The following is a 24101-nucleotide window of genomic DNA, read 5'->3' as shown; positions in this document are numbered from 1 at the left end:
ATACATTCCAAACTATCTGCTTACATCGACTCTACTCCTCAACCCGGATTTCCCGCATTCCAAATTTCAAGTTTTTAACTTCAACTGTTCTCCTGATACGAAGTGGTACCAAATGTGGTACATTTTAGTACTTTTAATCCAAAAATCCATGTCATTGGCCTTCGAAAGTAAAATTTCTAAAACTTCCTCCATACCTCAAGCCTGCACTCCGCCATTAATGTTGATTTTAAATTTCACGATTCCCGCTCCATCCGTTCCTCCAAAATCAAATTGTACTAAATTTAGTACCATTTAGTACTTTTCGTATACATGAGTATACACATCCCAAATTACCTCCAAACATCGACTTTGCTTCTCATCCTGGATTCCCCGCATTCCAAATTTCAATTTTTTAACTCCAACCGTTCTCCTGTTACGAAGTGGTACCAAATGTGGTACATTTTAGTACTTTTAATCCAAAAATCCATGTCATTGGCCTTCGAAAGTTGTTATGCATTTCAAGACAGGTGTAATATTTAAATAAACATTAATTTTATTTAAACAAAAAAATATTTTATCATCTCAAAATCAACAAAAGATCTGTGACATCATGGGCCGGATGATAAGGAAACCCATGGCCAGATAAGAACGCAAAGCAAAAAAACCTCTGCATTTAAATTGGCAAACCCTTTCGAAGATCTGATCACTTCATTCTGCACATTACGAGAGATAAGCAACGGCTCAGCGCAAGCATGAACGGGCAAGAGTTTCTGTTGGTAATTCTATCACTGGCCAGCCATGCCTATGGCCTAGGTGCAGCACACCCATCATCAGCATCGTCTCCCAGCCCCTACATGGCCCCCAAAGATTTCAACTACGATGGACGGATTGTGGGCGGTGAAGTGACCACAATATTATCGTATCCCTTCCAGGTGTCCGTACAGCATCAAGGCTCCCACATCTGTGGCGGTTCCATATTGGCAGCCAATATCATTCTCACGGCTGCCCACTGCCTGGAATTTCCCAAGGCTGTGAAACAGTATCGCATTCGTGCCGGTTCCAGTTCCCATTCGCAGGGCGGTCAGATAATGGGCATCCGTCGGATTCTCATCCATGAAGCCTATAATCTCAACGATGTCAATTGTGATGTGGCCCTAATGTTGTTGAGCGGTAATTTGTCTTTTTCACGCCAGGTGCGAGCCATAGACCTGCCTCGGCCTGGCGCCCAAGTACCCAGCCGTTCGAAACTCTTTGTCAGTGGTTGGGGTTTGACAAGTGAGACGGGTGCCATCTCGCCGACACTCAATCACGTTGCCGTCCAGTTGCTAGACCAGGGAGAGTGTGCCGAGAGTTATCGTTACATTGCCGACATAACACCGCAGATGTTTTGTGCCGGTCTGCCCGATGGGGGCAAAGATAGCTGTCAGGGGGATTCGGGTGGTCCATTGATCAGCTATGTTGAGGCCTCACCCTCCACTGCGGCCATACGACCAAAGCAAACAGCCAACTCCAGCATCATCACCACAGCCACCAGGCCCATTCAATATGGCATTGTATCGTTTGGTGTGGGTTGTGCCCAGAAGGGATATCCCGGTGTCTACGCCAAAGTTGCGGCTCTGCGGTCCTGGATCGATGCCAAGATGAAACTATTGACAAAATCTAGTTAGAAGTTCATTTCAGAATCCAAATAAATAAAATCTCCAATTTAAGAAAATATGCAAAAGAGTTGTAAAACAAATGACTGATTGACCTGACGTTACGTCTAAAGCTAAAATCCTGAAAAATTTGTACAAGGTTCAGCCATTGGTGTTTGGTAAAAGGATGCGAAAAGTACTTTGTATGGGGAAAAACGAAGTGGGCTAGAATTCGGAAATTTGACATGAGAGTCACTCACATGGAGTGCAGGATAGATGCGCCAAAGGGTCTTTGGAAATGCGTTCTCTAAGGTTACGAAAAGTTCCAAAATGGTACCAAACTTCTAATCGGGTACCATTTTGTCTTGTGTGAAGCGGTAGAGCTAAGAGTTAGAAATTTTGGAATGAGAATCAGGGTTTGGAAAGAGATTCTGATACATGAAATGTGTACTACAAGTGCCCAAAAAGTACCAAATAGTACTATATTTGGTACAATGTGGTATTTTTGGGGAGAACGGATATTGCTTGAAATTTGAAACTAGATATTACGATCACCGTTCATGATTGGCCTGGTAGATTTGGATATGGAAAAGTACTAAAAAGTAATTTTGGATTTAGAGGTTAACGAAAAGTACGAAATAGTACGAAAATTGCTATTAGGTTAGGGGATAGAGCTGAAATCCCGAAATTTGATATTCAGGATCCTGGTATCTGGTTTTATCTGGTAGCTACCTGGAATTAAGATATGGAGGTTATATTGGTAATGGTAATTGGTACTAAATTGTACGAAAAGTACTAAATAGTACTAAATTTGGTAGTGGGAGAAATAAAAGGGCCGAAATCCTGAAATTTGATATCAAGACCACTATTGGAAACTAAACTATACAAATTGAGATATGGAGATCATTTTGGAAATGTGTACTATAATTGTACGAAAAGTACTAAATAGTACCTAATTTGGTATTGGGTGAAGGGATAGGGCTGTAATCCCGAAATTTTAATATTGAGGTCTGGAATTGAGATATGGAGGTCATTTTGGATATGTGTACTAAAATTGTACATAATGTACTAAATAGTACCTAATTTGGTATTGGGTGAAGGGATAGGGCTGTAATCCCGAATTTTGATATTGAGGTCTGGAATTGAGATATGGAGATCATTTTGGAAATGTGTCCCATAATTGTACGAAATGTACTAAGCAGTGCCAAATTTAGACCTATAATTTTACGAAAAGTACTAAGTAGTACTAAATTTGGTAATAGGTATAGAACTAAGGCTAAAATCCTGAAATTTGACAGAGATGTCACTATGTTGATGTATGTTGTTAAAATATGGAGTTGGAGTTTTGCAAATGTGTACTATATTTGTACCAAAACCACTAAGTGGTACTAAATTGGGTATAGGGTGAAGATATAGGGCTGGAATCCTCAAATTTGGCAATGAGGTCTCTGCTGGCATCTAGAATTGAGATATGGAGGTGATTTTGGATAGGTGTTCTATAATTGTACAAAAAGTACTAAATAGTACCAAATTTGGTGTTGGGTAACAAAATAAAGCTGAAATGTTGAAATTTGATATTGAGGGGCGCTGTTGGTATGTGGAATTGAGATATAAAGGAATTTTGGGAAATATGTACTAAATTGTACGAAAAGTACTAAATAGCACCTAATTTGGTATTTAGCGAATGGATAAAGCTGAAACCGTGAAATTTGATATGGATGTCACTGTTGGTGTCTGTGATTGAGAAAAGGAGCTGGTTTTGCATATGCGTACTATAATTGTACTAAATTGTACCAATTTTGGTAGTAGGGGGCATTAAAGAGCTGGAATCCTCAGATTTAATATTGAGGTCTCTGTTGGTATTTGGAATTGAGATATGGACGTTTTTTTGGCAATGTGTACTATAATTGTACAAAAAGTACTAAAGTGGAACATTTCAATGAGTCTCATCATTCTCCTTGCTGGGGTGAAATCATGATCAACAAATATTGCCATATCGTTTTGGAAAAAAAAAATAATTTTCTCTCTAATGGAAAGTAGTATTAAGTTGAACCAATGGTGGAATGCTGCCGACCGAAGCTATCGATAAACAAGTAAAAAAGCTGTAAGTTCGGCCAGGCCGAACTTTTAATACTCTCCACCATTTGGTACAATTTTGGCAATTTAAAAAAAAAAAAAAAAAACAAAAAAAAAATCCATTAAAAATTCTGTTAAAATCTTAAAAATACCGAATGCCTATATGACGACGTGGACCTGCATAGGCATTTTTTGTCATAAGTTATTACAATATTTAAATGCGAAATTTGAAGAAAAATCTGTTTATAATGTAGCTAAAATCATCAAAATACCGAATATCGGGGGGTACCGTTATATGGGGGCTATACGAAGACGTGGACCTGCACAGACAATTTTCTGTCTTAGGCTGTAACATCCATTACGAACTTCAAATACAAAATTTGAATCAAATCCGGTGAATAATGTCGCTAAAATCATCCAAATACCGAATATCGGGAGGTACCGTTATATGGGGGCTATATGAAGACGTGGACCTACATGGCCCATTTTCTGTCTTATGTTGTAGTATCTATTACAAACTTCAAATACCAAATTTGAAAGAATTCCGTTAAATAATGTCGCTAAAATCATCAAAATACCGAATATTGGGGGCTACCGTTATATGGGGGCTATATGAAGACGTGGACCTACATGGCTCATTTTTTGACTTAAGCTGTAGTATCCATTGCGAACTTCAAATACCAAATTTGAAACAGTTCCGGTGAATAATGTCGATAAAATCATCCAAATACCGAATATCGGGAGGTACCGTTATATGGGGGCTAAACGAAGACGTGGACCTGCACAGACAATTTTCTGTCTTAGGCTATAGTATCTATTACGAACTTCAAATACCAAATTTGAAACAATTCCGGTAAATAATGTCGCTAAAATCATGAAAATACCGAATATCGGGAGGTACTGGTATATGGGGGCTATACGAAGACGTGGATCTGCACAGACAATTATCTGTCTTAGGCTATATTATGTATTACGAACTTCAAATACCAAATTTGAAACAATTCCGGTGAATAATGTCGCTAAAATCATCCAAATACCGAATATCGGGGGGTACCGTTATATGGGGGCTATACGAAGGCGTGGACCTACATGGCTCATTTTTTGACTTAGGATGTAGCATCCATTGCGAACTTCAAATACCAAATTTGAAAGAGTTCCGGTGAATATTGTCGCTAAAATCATCAAAATACTGAATATCGGGAGGTACTGGTATATGGGGGCTATACGAAGACGTGGATCTGCACAGACAATTTTCTGTCTTAGGCTATAGTATCTATTATGAACTTCAAATACCAAATTTGAAACAATTCCGGTAAATAATGTCGCTAAAATCATCAAAATACTGAATATCGGGAGGTACTGGTATATGGGGCCTATACGAAGACGTGGATCTGCACAGACAATTTTCTGTCTTAGGCTATATTATGTATTACGAACTTCAAATACCAAATTTGAAACAATTCCGATAAGTAATGTCGCTAAAATCACCCAAATACCGAATATCGGTAGGTACCGTTATATGGGGGCTATACGAAGACGTGGACTTACATAGCCCATTCTCTGTTTTATGCTGCAGCATCTACTACGAACCTCAAAATACCAAATTTGAAACAATTCCGTTAAATAATGTCGCTAAAATCATCAAAATACCGAATATCGGGAGGTACCGTTATATGGGGGCTATACGAAGACGTGGACCTACATGGCTCATTTTTTGACTTAGGCTGTAGTATCCATTGCGAACTTCAAATACCAAATTTGAAACAGTTCCGGTGAATAATGTCGCTGAAATCATCCAAATACCGAATATCTTGAGGTACCGTTATTTGGGGGCTATATGATAACTTGGACCTACATAGCCCATTTACGAACTTAACCTGCCTACTGGCAAAATATACATGTGTGCAAAAATTTAGCCTTCTATCTCAAGTTGTTCGAAAGATAGCGTGATAACAACAGACAGAGGGACATGGCTAAATCGACTTAGAATTTTACGCTGATCAAGAATATATATACTTTCTTGGGTCTGACATGAGAATTTCGAGGAGTTACAAACGGAATGACAAAATGAATGTACCGTACATAGTTTGGTGGAGGGTATAGAAACATTGTTTTTAAGTTTTGAAAATAGTTATCAACAGGGTTTGTCCGGTGCTGGGGTTGCATATATAAATGTGGATGTGTATTGGCATTCTTTCTTTCAGTATTTCTTATTATTTTTCCGGAAATTGTTGTTATTGTTGTCGTATTAAATGTGGGTGTATATCGGCATTCTTTCGGTATTATTTATTATTTTTCCGGAAACTGTTGTCGTATTTTTTTCTTTTTTTAAATTTTATCACAAAAAAATTTTGTTTCGTAACAAACGCACTGTGGGCTATATGCAATCTCATTGAGTTACATTTAATATGGCAGATATTTTTTAGCGTATCTTTTATGCAGCTAATAATTTCTATTGTGAAAAAAATAAAACAAATATTTTTTTAGTTTTTTTTTTAGATTTTTTTATTTTTTCTAGATTTTGGCCACTGTGCCAGTTTCCTGTCCAACAAAAGACTTTCTGAAACTCTCCGGCAATTTAAATTCATTATAAGTTGGAATCTCCAAGCGACATGTTGCAACTCATACTTGTGCTGGGTCTATACTTGCTTGCTACCGCAACCGGCTCAACCATACCAACTCTTGTAAGTAAATTATTGGAGGATAATGCAGATAGTTGTAATTCCTTTCTCCCCCTACCCCCTGTCAATAGATCGAATCCGATGCTGAAAACCGAACACCATGCAATGTGGAAAATACGCAACGAAATCTCGAAATATTGAATTTGACTTTAATGAGCACTAATAACAAATTGGATAATCCTGAAAACCGGTTCGAGCAAATTTTCAACGAAATGGACAAATGGAAAAATTCAAGTGAGATATCACTCTCGCGGGATCGTAATCAATTCACACTTCAGTTTCAGAAATCTGTGAATGTAACGAATGATGAGCATTGGGTCGATCATAGAGATGAGGAGAAAATCTATTTTACGGACATTTGGGAGAATGGTAAGCGGGGATATGCTTGAAAAAAAAAAAAAAAATCAATGAAAAAAAGCTGTAATGTTGCCGCATATTAGGGTCTATCCGACGACGTGGACCTACATACGCAAAATTTTGTCATAAGCCTGCACAGACCATTTTCTGGCATAGGCTGTAGTATCCATTACGAACTTTAAATACAAAATTTGACATAATCCCGGTAAATAATGTCGCTAAAGTCATGAGAATACCGAATATGGGGAGGTACCGTTATATGGGGGCTATACGAAGGCGTGGGCCTGCACAGACAATTTTCTGTCGTAGGCTAAAGTATCCATTACGAACTTCAAATACCAAAATTCAAACAATTCCGGTAAAAAATGTCGATAAAATCATCGAAATACTGAATATACGGGTGGTACTGTTACGTTGGGGCTATACGAAGACGTGGACCTACATGGCTTATTTTCTTTTTTATGCTGTAGTATCTATTACAAATTTCAAATACCGAATTTGAAACAATTCTGGTAAATAATGTCGCTAAAATCATGAAAATACCGAAAATCGGGAGGTACCGTTATATGGGGGCTATACGAAAACGTGGACCTACATGGTTAATTTTTTGACTCAGGATGTAGTATCCATTACGAACTTCAAATACCCAATTTGAAATAGTTCCGGTTAAAAATGTCGCTAAAATCATCAAAATACCGAATATGGGGGGTTCCGTTATATGGGGGATATACGAAGACGTGGACCTACATGGCCCATTTTCTGTTTTGTGCTGTAGTATCTATTACGAACTTTTAATGCCAAAATTGAAACAATTCCGGCAAATAATGTCGCTAAAATCATCAAAATACCAAATATACGGGGGGTACCGTTACGTGGGGGCTATACGAAGACGTGGACCTGCATGGCCCATTTTCTGTCTTAGGCTGTAGTATCCACTACAAACTTCAAATACCCAATTTGAAATAGTTCCGGTAAGAAATGTCGCTAAAATCATCAAAATACCGACTATGGGGGGTTCCGTTATATGGGGGCTATACGAAGACGTGGGCCTACATGGCCCATTTTCAATATCAAATGTCCTGCAAACATAATATATATTTGAGTAAAATTTTATCAACCTACTTCATTTCGTTCGGAAGCTAGAGTGATTTCCACAGACGGACCTATCGACCTAGTCAAATGTCAACAGAGACCTCAATATCAAATTTGAGGATTCTAGCTCTATTGCTTAACCCAATGCCAGATTTAGTACTACTTAGTACATTTCGTACAATTATAGTACATATTTCGAAAACCATGTCCATATCTCAATTCCAGATACCAACATAGACCCGAATATCAAATTTGAGGGTTCCAGACCTATCAATGCACCTAATACCAGATTTAGTACCACTTAGTGCTTTTCGTACAATTATAGTACATATTTCGAAAACCATCTCCATATCTCAACTACAGACAACAACTGTGACATCCATATCAAATTTCAGCAGTTTATCTCTTTAATTTCCCCCCTTACCAAATGTAGTACTATTTAGTACTTTTGGTACAATTATAGTACACATTTACCATCACCATATTTTAACTCGAGATACCAACAGGGAACTTAATATCAAATTTGAGGATCAGAGGCCTATCCCTTTACCCAATACCAGATTTAGTACCACTTAGTACCTTTCGTACAATTATAGTACACATTCCGAAAATCATCTTCATATCTCAATTCCAAATACCAATACACATTTGCAAAACAACCTCCATATCTCAATTCCAGATACCAACATAGACCGCAATATCAAATTTGAGGATTCCAAGCCTATCCCTTCACCCAATACCAGATTTAGTACCACTTAGTACCTTTCGTATTATGTACCAAATGATTCCCTTTCCTTTTAATTTTCAGATGAACCAAAAGTCTGCAAAGTAAATAATTCGACCAATCTTGTATGGTAAGTGTTTCAATTGTTCATAATTGACATTGGCTTCATCACCCCCCCCCCCCCCCCCCTCCCATTTTTCTAGTTCGAAACTATCGCTCAGCGAAACCTGTGCCGATTCGAATGCCATAAATTGTCGCGGCAATCAGTGTCGCATCAAAAACCACATCTATGGACCCAAGTCATTTTGGGTGACATGCGATGGCGATTGGACAATCATACAGAGACGCATGGACGGTTCCGTCGATTTCCAACGCAACTGGCAGAGCTACAAGGAGGGCTTCGGCGATTTGGATGGTGAATTTTGGCTGGGTTTGGAGAAAATTCACTCGCTGACCGCTCTCTACGGCGGCACTGAACTCATGATTGAAATGCAAGATTTTGACAATGTCTGGCGACAGGCCTATTACGAGTCCTTTCGGGTGGGAAATGAAACGACTAAATATCTTCTAGAGCGAAAGGGTAGCATTCAATCAACAGCAGGAGATTCTTTCACAATACACAGTGGTGAAATGTTTTCCACCCATGATAGCGACAACGATAAAAATTCGGGCAAAAATTGTGCCTCCGTCCTGAGGGGAGCGTGGTGGTATTATAAATGCGATTTGAGGTAGGTGAAAAAAGGTTAATCGCAGTTTTTTTTCTTTCTTTCTTTTAACCGATTTGGATATTTATCTCAACAGCCAGGATATAAGCAATCTAAATGGGTTCTATTACAATTTGAGTGTGGTTCCGGCAGAGAAGCCCGCTAGCGGCATTGTCTGGAAAACCTTCCGTGGAGCAAGGTATTCACTGAAATTTGTCCAGATGAAAATCAGGCCCAAAAAGTTGTAATTAAAATTATTTGAAAAAAATAAATAAATAAAAAAATAAATATATACACAGGGTGCGATGGAAAAACTGCAACATAGACAGACGCCATATTTATTTACATTTTTTCAAAAATAAAAAATTATTGAATGAAAGCAAAAAATGTCGGAAATAGCATCAAATTTTAGATTAAGTTTAGATTTGTTCGAATTGATCAGCTTTGGCACGAATTATGGCCTTCTAACGGCCACACGCTGCCCGAATGTTGCTCTGCGGTATTTTGGCCTATTCCCAGCGAAACGCTTGCTTGAGGTGATTGACCCTTTGATATTTTTTAGTGCCAACCTTGCTCTCCAAAATACTCCAGACACAATAGTCCAAAGGATTGGTATCCGGAAATTTTGCTGGCCATTGTGCACTGGAAATCAAGCGAGGAACCTCATTTTGTAAACATTCTGCGATGGTGCCTGGAGTCCCATTGGAATGTCCAAGGTCTGCGGCCTTTAATACACACTCCAGAATATTTTCGACATAATATTCGCAATTATTATAATGCCTTGGTCGTTTAATACGAGCGGAGAGCGACCATCGGCTGTTATGGCGGCCAACACCATTACCATGGCCGGCGCTTGAATGGTCTGGTGGCCAACCGAAGGTGCACATTTTCAGCTGACCCCTTTGGCACGATAAACACGATCATTTGTTCGTTTGTTTACAAACTGCAGGACAACGAATGTCTTCTCATCGGAGAAAACCAAATTCGGCTGTTCACCTCTTTTGAGTCTATTTTCTTTCTCTGTTGCGGTGTAAGTTCTGGCACTTTTTATACCCTCCGCCATTCTATGGAGGGTATATTAACTTTTGTCATTCATACCGGAATCGTTTGTAACTCCTCGAAATATTCATAAGTCGAGACCCTATAAACTATTTATATATTCTGGATCAGCGTAAAATTCTAAGGCGATCTAGCGATATCCGTCTGTCTGTCAGTCCGTCTGCATACCTCCCGACATTACCGGAATTATTTAAAATTTCGTCTTTAAAAAATTTCCGTATGCAGGTGCAAGTCTTCGTATAGCCCCCATATAACGGTACCTCCCGACATTCGGTATTTTGATGATTTTAGCGACACTATTTGCCGGAGCTATTTCAAATTTAGTATTTGAAGTACGTAATGAATACTACAGCCTATGACAGAAATTTGTCTGTGCAGGTCCACGTCTTCTTAAAGTCCCCATATAACGGTACCTCTCGATATTCGATATTTCGATGATTTCCGGAACATTATTCACCGGAATCGTTTCAAATTTCGTACTGGAAAATCCTAAAGGGGTACTACAACCCATGGCAAAAAAAAATTTATGCAGGTCCACGTCTTCGTAAAGCCCCCATATAACGGTACCTTCCGATATTCAATATTTTGATGATTTCCGGAACATTATTCACCGGAATTGTTTCAAATTTCGTACTGGAAAATCCTAATGGGTGCTACAGCCCATAGCAAAAATTTTTGTATGCAGGTGCAAATCTTCGTGAAGCCCCTATATAACGGTACCTCCCGATATTCGATATTTTGATGATTTCCGGAACATTATTCACCGGAATCGTTTCAAATTTCGTACTGAGAAATCCTAAAGGGTACTACAACCTATGGCAAAAAAAAAATTTATGCAGGTCCACGCCTTCGTATAGCCCCCATATAACGGTATCTCCCGATAGTCGGTATTTTGACGATCTTTCAGTAACATTATTCACCGGAATCGTTTCACATTTCGTACTGGAAAATCCTAAAGGGGTACTACAACCTATGGCAAAACAAATGTATATGCAGGTTCAGATCTTCGTATAGCCTCCATATAACGGTACCTCCTGACAGTCGGTATTTTGACGATCTTTCAGTAACATTATTAACCGGTATCGTTTCAAAAGTTCGTATTGAAAGATATCAAAGGCTGCTACCACTTATGGCAAAAAAAATTTCGTATGCAGGTCCACGTTTTCGTATAACCTCCATGTGACGGTACCTCCCGAACTTAGTATTTTCATGATTTTTGACAAAAAAAAAAATTTGTATGCAGGTCCACGTCTTCGTATAGGTTTTCATTTAAGTCGCATTTTTCGGAATTTTTTTAAAATTTTTAAATTTTCCTTCAAAATTGTGGAGGGTATTAACAGTTCGGCCCGGCCGAACTTAGCTGCTTTTTTTTACTTGTTCTCACCAAAATGCTTTCCATGCAGGTCCACGTCTTCGTATAGGTTTTCATTTAAGTCGCATTTTTCGGAATTTTTTTAAAATTTTTAAATTTTCCTTCAAAATTGTGGAGGGTATTAACAGTTCGGCCCGGCCGAACTTAGCTGCTTTTTTTTACTTATTTTCACCAAAATGCTTTTGTGTGTTTGTAAACAATATAATGAGCTATCACAGGAATAATTTTAACAGCTGTCGGACGAGTGGCTTAGAAATGACGGCAGGCTGAAGTTGGTTGCAGTTTTTTCATCTCACCCTGTAAAGGCCGAATTAAATAACCAAAAATCAGAAAAAAAATATATTTTTTATTTTTGTTCTTTTTCTAACAATTTTTATTGTTTAAATAAATTTGTCTAAATAAATTAATTGCCCAAAATGTCCGCTTTGTTTTCCTGGGGTCCTCTCTCTCTCTCTCTCACACACACATCCCCTCATTGTTTGATCAAAACTTCGTAATCGCTGATGCGTATCTCTCGCCCGCCATAGGGTATGAACAAACACCGCTGACTGACGGACACCAGACCGGGTGTCAAACTGCCATGATGATGGCCACGTCCCACAAACAAGGGCTCTCCATTGCGGGAACGTCCCGTGAATACAGCATTTGGTGGTATTACATGGTGATGGGGTTTGATCCAGGCATATCCAGGTCCACACAATACCTCGTGGTTGCGTTTATTGATTTCATAGCCACCATAGCAGACATAGGCACAACCTTTGCTGGGTATGATTTTGGCAGGTAACAGTTCTCCCTCGTGCATGGCCCGACCCACATAGATGACAGCGCGATCTGTGTCATGGCCAGCCACAACGGCTCCGGGCGGTGTGTAATTGGGGGTGGCGGCCACCCAATTGTTGATGTGTTCAAAGACCAAAACCTCATATGTGTTCAGACGGATCTCCTGGCCACCGAACGGTATGTAGAGACAACCATGGGAGGGATGGATTTTGCCGACGCACAGCGAATTGGAATAATGTCCTCGGCCAACATACAATGGCTCTCCGGTACGGGTCAGGCCACTGCGCACAGCATTTGGTGGTACGGCTCCATTATAGCAGGGTTGCCAGCCATAACCCTGGCCCACCAAAACTTCATAGTTGTGTTTGGGGATCTCCAAACCACCCCAGCAAATGTAGGCCTGGCCCTTGCTGGGCACAACCTTGGCCGGCAGATTATCGCCCTCGTGCATCGCCCGTCCCACATACATGGGTGAGCCGTCGCAGTCGTGGCCACCGATAACGGCAAATGGTGGCAGAGGGGCAGCAGGTGCCGAGTAAACCCATGTAGTTTCTAGAAGGGGGAGGAAAAAAATTGCAAAACAAAATGACATGAAATTATGGCATCAATCATCGGGAATTAAAGGAGGGGGGGGGGGGGGGGCTCCAAAAGAAACCAGAATAAATTGGAAAAGCTACATAAATTCCAAGAATTTGTTTTATTTACTCCGTTATGAGTTATTTGCCATTGCCATTCGCAGATAAGGAGCCTAGTATGGTGTCGTGCGTTTCGTGTGAGTGCGGTGCGGTGGCGAAGGGGTAGGGGGTGCAGCTGTTAATAAGTATAAATAAATATCGTGCAGTGTGGAAACAAATACCTACGATTTACACCTCCAGGGTGATAAGAACCTAAAAAAAACAACAACAATAACAGAAAACACACAAATTAAACAAAAAACAATAAAAGTGCTCAAGACAAACACATAATAAAATATAAGTGCAGAACATAACGAATTAAAATCCAATTTCTTTGTGGTTGGCATAAAATGATAAAATAATCGAAAAAAAAATAATTTTAAAATTTTTTATTGTTTTTTTTTTTTTAAAGGTGGATAAGGTACTGCATTGTACAAATAGTCTACATTGGTAAAATATTTTTAAGATTTTTTATTTATTTATTTATTTTTTTTTTTTTGAGGGTATTTTTTTTGAGGGTGGATAGGGTTTGGGATTGGTACAATATTTTTTACATTTTTTATTTTTTTTTTTAGGGTATTTTTTGAGGTTGGATAGGGTACTACATTGGATAAATAGTACTATATTGGTACAATATTTTTTAGATTTTTTATTTATTTATTTATTTTATTTATTTATTTTTTTTTTTTTTGAGGGTGGATAGGGTTTGGGATTGGTACAATATTTTTTACATTTTTTATTTTTTTAGGGTATTTTTTTGAGGGTGGATAGGTACTACATTGGATAAATAGTACTACATTTGTACAATATTTTTTAGATTTTTTATTTATTTATTTATTTTATTTATTTATTTTTTTTTTTTTGAGGGTGGATAGGTACTACATTGGATAAATAGTACTACGTTGGTACAATATTTTTAAGATTTTTTATTTATTTATTTTTTTTGAGGGTGAATAAGGTACTACGATGGATAAATAGTACTATATTGGTACAATATTTTTTAGATTTTTTATTTATTTATTTATTTATTTAATTTATTTATTTATTTTTTTTTTTTTTTTTTTGAGGGTGGATAGGTACTACATTGGATAAATAGTACTACATTGGTACAATATTTTTAAGATTTTTTATTTATTTATTTATTTTTTTGAGGGTATTTTTTGAGGTTGGATAGGGTACTACATTGGATAAATAGTACTATATTGGTACAATATTTTTTAGATTTTTTATTTATTTATTTATTTTATTTATTTATTTTTTTTTTTTTGAGGATAGGTACTATATTGGATAAATAGTACTACATTGGTACAATATTTTTAAGAATTTTATTGTTTTTTTTTTTTTTTTTTTTTTTTTTGTGGGTATTTTTTTTTTTTTTTGGAGGGTGGATAAGGTACTACATTTGGATAAATAGTACTACGTTGGTATTTGGTGAACAGATAGTGCTTGCAGTTTGAAATTTCCTATTTGGGGCGATGTTCATGTGTAGTCTGGACATATGGAGGTGGTTTCGGAAATGTGTACTATTATTGTACGAAAAGTACTAAGTGGTACCAAATTGGGTATTAGGTAAAAGGATTGGGCTGGAATCCTTAAATTCGATATTGTGGTCTCTGTTGGTATTTTGAATTGAGATATGGAGATGATTTCGGAAATGTGTACAATATTTGTACGAAAAGTACTAAATGGTACTAAATTTGGGATTGAAGTAATAGGTCTGGAATCCTCAAATTTGATACTGGGGTCTCTGTTTAGTATCTGAAATTCGATATTGTGGTCTCTGTTGGTATCTGCAATTGGAGGTACGGAGATGATTTCGGAAATGTGTACAATATTTGTACCAAAAGTACTAAATGGTACTAAATTTGGGATTGAGGTAATAGGTCTGGAAACCTCAAATTTGATACTGGGGTCTCTGTTTAGTATCTGATATTCGATATTGTGGTCTCTGTTGGTATCTGCAATTGAGATTAGGAGGTGGTTTTGGAAATGTGTACTATATTTGTACCAAAAGTACTAAATGGTACTAAATTTGGGATTGAGGTAATAGGTCTGGAAACCTCAAATTTGATACTGGGGTCTCTGTTTAGTATCTGAAATTCGATATTGTGGTCTCTGTTGTTATCTGCAATTGAGATATGGAGGTGGGTTTGGAAATGTGTTCAATATTTGTACGAAAAGTACTAAATGGTACTAAATGTGGTATTAACTGAAGGAATAGATCTCGAATCTCGAAATTTAATATTGAGGTCTCTGTTGGTATCTAGAATGGAGATGTGGAAATGATTTCGAAAATGTGTACCATATTTGTACCAAAAGTACTAAGTGGTACTAAATTGGGTGCAGAAATTGAACCGATGTCCTGAAATTAGATATTTTGATGATATCTGTTGGTATCCGGAATTGAGATGTGGAGATTATTTCGGAAATGTGTGCTATATTCGTACGAAAAGTACTAAGTGGTACTAAATTTGGATAATGGGCGAAGGGATAATCGTCGATTGTGGCCTATTTTCGTTTTTGAACCAAAAAAAAAAAAAAAATATTCTTAAAAAATCCTTGAAGTTCTTTTTAAAAGGAGAGCTTCGGAAAATTATCTAAAAAATAATCCTCGATTGTGGCCTCTTTTCGTTTTTGAACAAAAAAATATTCTTAAAAAAATCCTTGAAGCCCTTTTTAGAAATATTTTTAATAATCCTTGATTGTAGCTCCTTGAAAATAAATGCCTATATTAAGCACTTTTTACAATATTTAGCACTTTCCGTACAACTACAGAACGTACCTCCAAAATTACCAAGATATCTAATTTTGAGATACCAACAGAGAGCTCAATATCTAATTTAGGGATTTAAGCTCTGCGCAACTAAAGGTGGACTCAATCGAAGACATTTTTCCAAAGAACTTTTAGGAAAATTTTTAAAAAGGACTTCAAGAAGCAACTGACGACCTTAAGGATATATTTTCAAGGAGCTACAATCGAGGATTTTTAAAAATATTTTTAAAAAGGGCAAAGGGACTATGTGCTACGAAAAAGGATTTTTTAAGGATATGTCTTCTAGGATACTCTAAGAATATTTTCTGCGCAACTAAAAGAGGACAAAATCGAGGATATTTTTCAAAAGGTCTTTCAGGATTTTTTTTAGAAATTTTTTAAAAACAATGGACGAGATTAAGGATATATTTTCAAGGAACTACAATCAAGGATTATTAAAAATATTTTTAAAAAGGACTTCAAGGGTTTTTAAAAATATTTTTTTTTCAAAAACGAAAAGTGGCCACATTCGAGGATTTTTTTTGGATACTTTTCCGATTTTTTTTGGATACTTTTCAAGGATTTTTTAAGAATAGTTGTTTTTTTGTTCAAAAACGAAAATATGCCACATTGGAAGATTATGTTTTGGATATGTTTCCGAAGGTCTTTTTTCCGATTTCTAAAGAATATTTTAGAGATTAAGGATATATTTTCAGGTAGCTACAATCGAGGATATTTTTCAAAGGACTTGTAGGATTTTTTAGGAATAGTTTTTTCGTTCAGAATCGACGAACAAAAAAAAACTATATTTTTCCAAAGGTCTTTTGGGATTTCTAAAGAACATCCTTTCCTGTCCTTTTAAAAAGGACTTCAAGGATTTTTTAAGAATGGTGTCAAAATCGAAGATTATTCTTTGGATATGTTTCCGAAGGTCTTTTGAGATTTCTAAAGAATATTTTAGAGATTAAGGATATATTTTCAGAGAGCTACAATCGCGGATATTCAAGGATATTTTTTCAAAGGACTTTTAGGATTTTTTAAGAATATATTTTTTGTTCCCAAACTAAAGGAGGCCACAATGGAGGATTTTTTTAAGAATATTTTTCCAGGGGACTTCCAGGATTTTTATAGGATATTTTTCCAAAGCACTTCAAGGATTTCTTAGAACCTTTTTTTTTTTTTTTTTGCTTTCAAAATCAAAATAAGGTCACAATTTTTCAAAAAAAAACCAAAAGAGCAACCAACGAGATTACGGATATATTTTCAGGAAGCTACAATTGAGGATATTTTTTAAAGGACTTCTAGAATTTTTTTGGAATATTTTTTGCCAAAGTAACGAAGGACTCTGGATTTTTTTAGTATATTTTTAAAAAGGACTTCAAGGACTATAAATATTAAAAATATTTTTCCAGGGGACTTCCAGGATTTTTATAGGATATTTTTTTAAAGCACTTCAAGGATTTTTTAGAATATATATATATTTTATTTGTTTTCAAACCAAAATAAGGTCACAATCGATGATTTTTTAGGAGACATTTTTCCAAAGGACTTTTGGCATTTCCAAAGAATATTATTTTTTTTTCAAAAACCAAAAGAGCTATCAACGAGATTACGGATATATTTTCAGGAAGCTACAATCGAAGATATTTAAGGACATTTTTTCAGAGGACTTTTAGGATTTTTTAGAATATATTTTTTCAAACTAAAGAAGGACTTTTTTAGTATATTTTTAAAAAGTACTTCAAGGATTTGTTTTTTTCGTTTTCCAAAACTAAATAAGGCCACAATCGATAATTATTAGAAGACATTATATAATAGAAAATATATTTTTCAAAAACCAAAGGTGCAAAAAACGAGATTATTTTAAGGATATTTTTGTTTATATATTTTTCTTCTAGATTTTTTTAGAATATTTTTTCCAAACTAAAGAAGGGCTCTGGATTTTTTTAGTATATTTTTAAAAAGGACTTCAATGCTTCGTTTTATTTTTTTTTTCGTTTTCCAAAACTAAATGAGGCCACAAACGATGATTTTTAGAAGACATTTTTCCGAAGGAAAATATTTTTTTTTTTTTTTTCAAAAACCAAAGGTGCAAAAAGCTAGATTATTTTAAGGATATATTTGTTTATATATGTTAGCTTTTGTATTTTCTTTTTTATTTTTTTTATTTAATTTTATTATTTATTTATTTATTTTTTTTTTTTTGATATTTTTTAAAAATTCTCACCCATCATTTTGTCAAGTTTTTAGTTTTGTACACAACACCGATCACTTAAAAAAATAATGAAAAATGTTACGTTTTTACGTCTTTGCGTTTCGACCCTTTTTAATACTAAACAGCCAGTTGGCAATGTTTACCGGTTAAAATGTCCAAAAATCCATACCTGACACAGTTCTTATCAATAAAAAAAAAAAAAAATAATAAATAAGGTCGATATTTGATTAGTCACATCAGGAAAGGGGAATTTCATTTATCAATGGCAAGGGCAAAAAAAAACCGAAAATCGAAAATCGAAAAAATATATAGAGAGATAATATTGGAAAAAACGATAACGCTCTTATCTCAGCTATTGCAATTAAGTTTAAGTATTAACAAAACACAACAACAACAACAGGTTGAATGACAAAAAGCTTTGAAATGAAAAAAAAAAAAAAAAACAAAAAACAAAAAAAAAATAAAAAAATGTCAAATCGAAGGTCTTTGATTTTATTATTATTTTTTCCAAATCAGGATCCTTGGTTTGTAGGTGTATAAAAGTCACAAGATTCAAGAAAAATGATGATCGTCAAAAAAAAAATTATTATTATAAAAACAGGGACTCCTGGTCGCATCCATTAAGGGGGTGGTGAAAAGAAAAGATCACAAAATTAAGAAAAACCAGTAAAGAAAGTCTTAAAGTCAGGCGGGGCCGACTGTATGATACCCTACACCACTTTGCTTATTTAGTAGAGCTCCACATAACAATTAAAAGTTTTTATGGGAGAATTCAATCATACGCGCTATGATTATAATTATAATTTAAAGTTCAAAGGACTAAATATGCAGAAGCATTTATATATTTTAAATTCGGATTTGTATTGCCCATTTGGTGCAAAATTAATTTGAAATCAGACAAAAATATATATAAGAGAGCTATATCTAAATCTGAACCGATCTCGATAAAATTTGGCAAAGATTTTTCTGAGCTGTATTTCATATATTTCCCTGAATATCGTTGTTACGGAGAGCATATTACGGCTGTGGGTAACAAATCGGATGAACAATATATATGGGAGCTATAGCTATATCTGAACCGTTCTTCACCAAATTTGGCGTACTAGCTTCTAGACTCAATTCGGTAGTATGTGCCAAATTCCATGCCATTTGGACAAATATTAGACGTTTGGTGCAGAATAAAAGGTAAATCGGACGAAGTTATATATGGGAGCTATAGCTATATCTGAACCGATCTTCACAAAATTTGTGATACTAGCATCTAGATTCAATTCGTTCGTATGTGCCAAAGTCCATCCCATTTGGACAAATATTAGACGTTTGGTGCACAATCAAAGGTAAATCGGACGAAGTTATATATGGGAGCTATATCCAAATCTGAACCGATCTCGATAAAATTTGGCAAAGATATTTCTGAGCTGTATTTGATATATTTCCCTGAATATCATTGTTACAGAGTGCATATTACGGCTGTGGGTAACTCAGGTAACTCAAATTGGATGAACAACATATATGGGAGCTATAGCTATATCTGAATCGATATTCACCAAGTTTGACATACTAGCTTCTAGACTCAATTCGGTCGTAAGTGCCAAATTCCATCCCATTTGGGCAAATATTAGACGTTTGGTGCACAATCAAAGGTAAATCGGACGAAGTTATATATGGGAGCTATATCTAAATCTGAACCGATCTCGATAAAATGTAGCAAAGGTATTTCTAAGCTGCTTTTTGATATATTTCCCCAAATATTGTTGTTACAGAGTGCATATTACGGCTGAGGAAGACAAAAATAACAAATCGGATGAACAATATATATGGGAGCTATAGCTATATCTCAACCGATGTCGATCAAATTTGGCATACTTATTTTCAGGCCTAATTTGGTTGTATGTGCAAAATTCCATATTATTCGGGCTGATATTACACGTTTGGTGCACAATAAAAGGCAAATCGGACGAAGATATATATGGGAGTTATATCTAAATTTTTACCGATTATCACCAATTTCCAAAGGTTTTGTTTACAAAAATACATGGACGGACGCACGGACCGACAGACGGACTGACATGCATAAATCAACTCAGAAAGTGATTATATGGAGATCCTCTAAAGTAACTAACTCGCTTCCTTCTCCATGTTACAAACAAATGCACAAAGACATAATACCCTTACCAGTATGTGATGAAGGGTATAATAATGTTTCAGACAATTCCGTTAAAAAATGTGCCAAAAGTCGTCGAAATTCTTAAAATGTCGAAAGTCGTCGAAAGGCGTAGTACTGTTTGGTATTTTTCATTCCCAAACCACCTTCATATCTCAATTCCAGATCAAATTTGAGGATTCCAATAATAAATTAAGTACCATTTTGTACTTTTCGCACAATTATAGTACACATTTCCGAAACCACCTCCATAACTCAATTCCGGATACCATCAGTAACCTAAATATTAAATTTCAGAATTTTATCTCCATTCTTTCAGCCAATATCATATTTAGTACTTTTGAGTACTTTTGAGTACTTTTCGTACAATTAAGGTACATATTCCAAAACTATCTCCATATCGCTATTTCAGATACTATCAGAGCCCATCATATTCAATTTTAAGAAATCCAGCCCTACTGCTTCAATCAAAACCTAATTTAGTACCATTTCGTACTTATCTCTACTCCTTATCCCCATTCTCATATTTAGTGATTTTCATACAATTATAGTACACAATTGCAAAACCATCTCCATATCTCAATTACAAATATCAACAGAGACCTTAATCTCAAATTTGAGGATTTTCCGCCCTATCTCTTCACCCAATACCAAATTTAGTACCACCTTGTACTTTTCGCACAATTATAGTACACATTTCCCGAACAACCTCCATATCTCAATCCCAAACAACAACAGAGACCTCAATTTCAAATTTCAGGATTGCAGCCCTATCTCTTCACCCAAAACCCAATGTAGTACCATTTAGTACTTTTCATACTAATATAGTACACATTTCCAAAATCACCTCCATATCTCAATTACACACTCCAAAAAAGACCTCAATATCAAATTTCCAGATTATCCCCGTTCCTTTACCAAATGTCGTATTTTGTACTATTTAGTACTTTTCGCACAATTATAGTACACATTTCCAAAATCACCTCCATATCTCAATTCCAGACAAAAAAAGAGACCTCAATATCAAATTTCCAGATTATCTCTATTTCTTCACCCAATACCATATTTAGTACGGTTTTGTACTTTTCCCACAATTATAGTACACAATTGCAAAACCATCTCCATATCTCAATTCCAAACACCAACAGAGACCTCAATTTCAAATTTCAGGATTTCAGCCCTATTTTTTCATCCACAACCCAATGTAGTACCATTTTGTACTTTTCGTACGCTATATAGTCCACATTTCAAAAACCACCTCCATATCTTAATTCCAGACACCAACAGAGACCGTTGTATGAAATTTATGGAATCCAGCCCTACTTCTTCGACCAAAACCTAATTTAATACCATTTCGTACTATGCCATATTTAGTACTAGTCGTTCAATTATAGTACACAATTTCCAAACCCACCTCCAGATACAAAGAGAGGCCTCAATAACAAATTTGAGAATTAATGGCCTTTTTCGTCACTCAATACCAAATTTAGTACCATTTAGTACTTTTCGTACCAATATAGGATGGATTTCCCAAACCAACTCCATATCTCAATTCCAGATATCAACAGATATCTCAATGTCGAATTTCATTATTTCAGCTCTTTTCCTTCACCTAATACCAAATGTAGTACCATTTAGTACTTTTCGTACCAATATAGGATGAATTTCCCAAAACCCCCATCAAATCTCAATTCCAGACACCAACAGAGACCTCAATATCGAATTTTAGGATTCGAAATCATATTCATTCAACCAATACCAAATTTGGAACCATTTTGTACTTTTCGTACAATTATCGTGCATATTTTCGAAACCACCTACATATCTCCATTCAATTTAGACATTTAGAAAAAAAATCCTGAACTATGGGTTATTGGCGCTTGAAAAAAAAAACTCCCCATGTATTTATGTGAGCTTTAGTGGTGGTCTTATCTGATTGACTCATTATTAGTTGCTCGACGTTTGTTAATAGCTCTTGTCCAACCAAGATAACACGCTTATCTAATTGGCTCTGCTGCGAACAAACACATGGGTGAGTGATTCATGCGTATGTGAAAAATAGAAGAAAAATAAATATATCACACATTATTATGCATTAACAAAAAACAAAAAACCGAACTGGGGCAAGCTTTTTCAGACCTTTCTCAAAACGTGAATAATTTTTATACCCTATGTGTATGGTCAGAATAGAACCCTATTGCTTTTGGAGTTGATAGCATAATATTTAGGCGTTGAAATGCACCAAAAACTGAAAAATTTCCTGATTTTGCAGTTGCTCTACTGGTTGCAATTATAGACCAATTGACGCGAAGGTCAGCATGGGCCTAGAGCTTAGGACTGAGCAGAAGCCTTCCAATTTTGATGGTCATCGGATAATATTTAGTGGGTGAAATAGACCATAACATTTGTGTTGAATAAAAGTCCAATTTTCTATTAAACCGCGAATATTTTTTTAATTCCGGCGAAATCACAAATAGACGAACAGGTCAATTCTGACCATTACGTAGATGCCGCTGATGGCTTATGCTTATGGCCCGATATTCACGAAATTTAGAAATGATGTAGGGCTAGAGCCTGATTAGAAGTCTATTGCTTTTGGAGATGATCGCATAATATTAAGAGGTTGAAATGGACCAAAAACTGAAAATTTCCTAATTTTGCAGTTGCTCTACAGACCTTTATAAAGGTCACACAGAGAAACCAAAGGACATGAAATCTCGCATAAAGTTAGAGTTTAGGACAGCGGGTACAATGTAGTGTTGTAGGGTATCACATGGTCGGCCCAGCACGGCTATAGCCTTTGCTTACTTGTTTTTATACCCTCCACCATAGTAAGGAGGGTATATTAAGTTTGTCATTCCGTTTGTAACACCTCGAAATATACATTTTAGACCCCACAACGTATATATATTCTTGATCAGCATAAAATTCTATGCCGATTTAGCTATGTCCGTCCGTCTATCTGTCTGTCCGTCTGTGGAAATCACTCTAGCTTCCGAACGAATGGAAGTAGATTGATAAAATTTTACTCAAATGTATATTATGTCTGCAATGGGCCATGTAGGTCCACGTTTTGGTATAGCCCCCATGTAACTTTACCTCCCGATATTCGGTATTTTGATGATTTTAGCGACATTATTCACCGGAATCGTTTCAAATTTGATATTTGAGGTTCGTAATAGATACTACAGCCTATGACAAAAAATTGTCTGTGCAGGTCCACGTCTTCGTATAGCCCCCATATAACGATACCCCGTGATATTCGGTATTTGGATGACCTTAGCGACATTTTCCTCTGGAATTGTTTCAAATTTGGTATTCGATGTTTGTAATAGATACTACAGCCTGAGACAGAAAATTGTCTGTGCAGGTCTTCGTATAACCCCAATATAACGGCACCTCCCTGTATTCGGTATTTTGATGATTTTATCTACATAATTCACCGAATTTTTTTATTCAAGTTTCGCATTTGAATATTGTAATGGCTTATGACAAGAGTTGCCTATGCAGGTCCACGTCGTCATATAGACACTAATATAATGGCTACATTTGGCATTTTTAAAATTTTAAAAGAATTTTTAATGGATTGTTTTTTTTTTGAAAATTGCCAAATTTGTACCAAATGGTGGAGGGTATTCCAAATGGCCGGGCCGAAGTTACACCTTTTTTACTTGTTTTTTTATTACTTTAATTATTATTTTTTTTTTTTTTGTTAATTCAAATTTATAAATACTTTTTTTTTGCTTTTTTAAAAATCCGAATTTTAAGGTAAGTCTTCAGAAAATATTAAAAAAATGTTTATAGAAAAGCTTTTAAATTTTTTATTTGTTTATTTTTA

The 24101-nt window shown here is 35.8% G+C and overlaps 3 protein-coding genes across 4 annotated transcripts; 2 read left to right on the top strand and 1 right to left on the bottom strand.

Annotated features, from left to right (window-relative positions):
- The first annotated feature begins 675 nt into the window (after positions 1–675).
- On the top strand, positions 676–1646 carry LOC101888254 (trypsin alpha). Its single transcript, XM_011294280.3, has one exon. It carries the CDS (start codon positions 732–734, stop codon positions 1644–1646), a length of 915 nt encoding a protein of 304 aa, XP_011292582.1. The 5' UTR covers positions 676–731.
- Positions 1647–6232: 4586 nt separating this feature from the next.
- On the top strand, positions 6233–9519 carry LOC101888074 (ficolin-1). The gene is made up of 5 exons (XM_005183628.4): positions 6233–6373; positions 6442–6739; positions 8628–8673; positions 8747–9271; positions 9345–9519. Exons 1-5 carry the CDS (start codon positions 6302–6304, stop codon positions 9493–9495), a joined length of 1092 nt encoding a protein of 363 aa, XP_005183685.1. The 5' UTR covers positions 6233–6301; the 3' UTR covers positions 9496–9519.
- Positions 9520–12036: 2517 nt separating this feature from the next.
- Positions 12037–18265, bottom strand: LOC101887632 (uncharacterized). 2 transcript variants are annotated; one of them, XM_005183625.4, is made up of 3 exons: positions 18112–18243; positions 13319–13345; positions 12037–13010 (listed from the first exon to the last, which is right to left on the bottom strand). In XM_005183625.4, exons 1-3 carry the CDS (start codon positions 18116–18118, stop codon positions 12151–12153), a joined length of 894 nt encoding a protein of 297 aa, XP_005183682.1. In that variant the 5' UTR covers positions 18119–18243; the 3' UTR covers positions 12037–12150. The 2 variants fall into 2 exon arrangements, with proteins under 2 accessions (XP_005183682.1, XP_005183683.1); XM_005183626.4 differs by lacking the exon at positions 13319–13345 and having other exon boundaries at positions 18112–18265.
- Positions 18266–24101: the final 5836 nt, after the last annotated feature.

This window comes from Musca domestica, unplaced genomic scaffold, assembly GCF_030504385.1.
Source record: "Musca domestica strain aabys unplaced genomic scaffold, Musca_domestica.polishedcontigs.V.1.1 37, whole genome shotgun sequence".
NCBI lineage: Eukaryota > Metazoa > Arthropoda > Insecta > Diptera > Muscidae > Musca > Musca domestica.
This window is presented reverse-complemented; position numbering and strand designations above follow the sequence as displayed.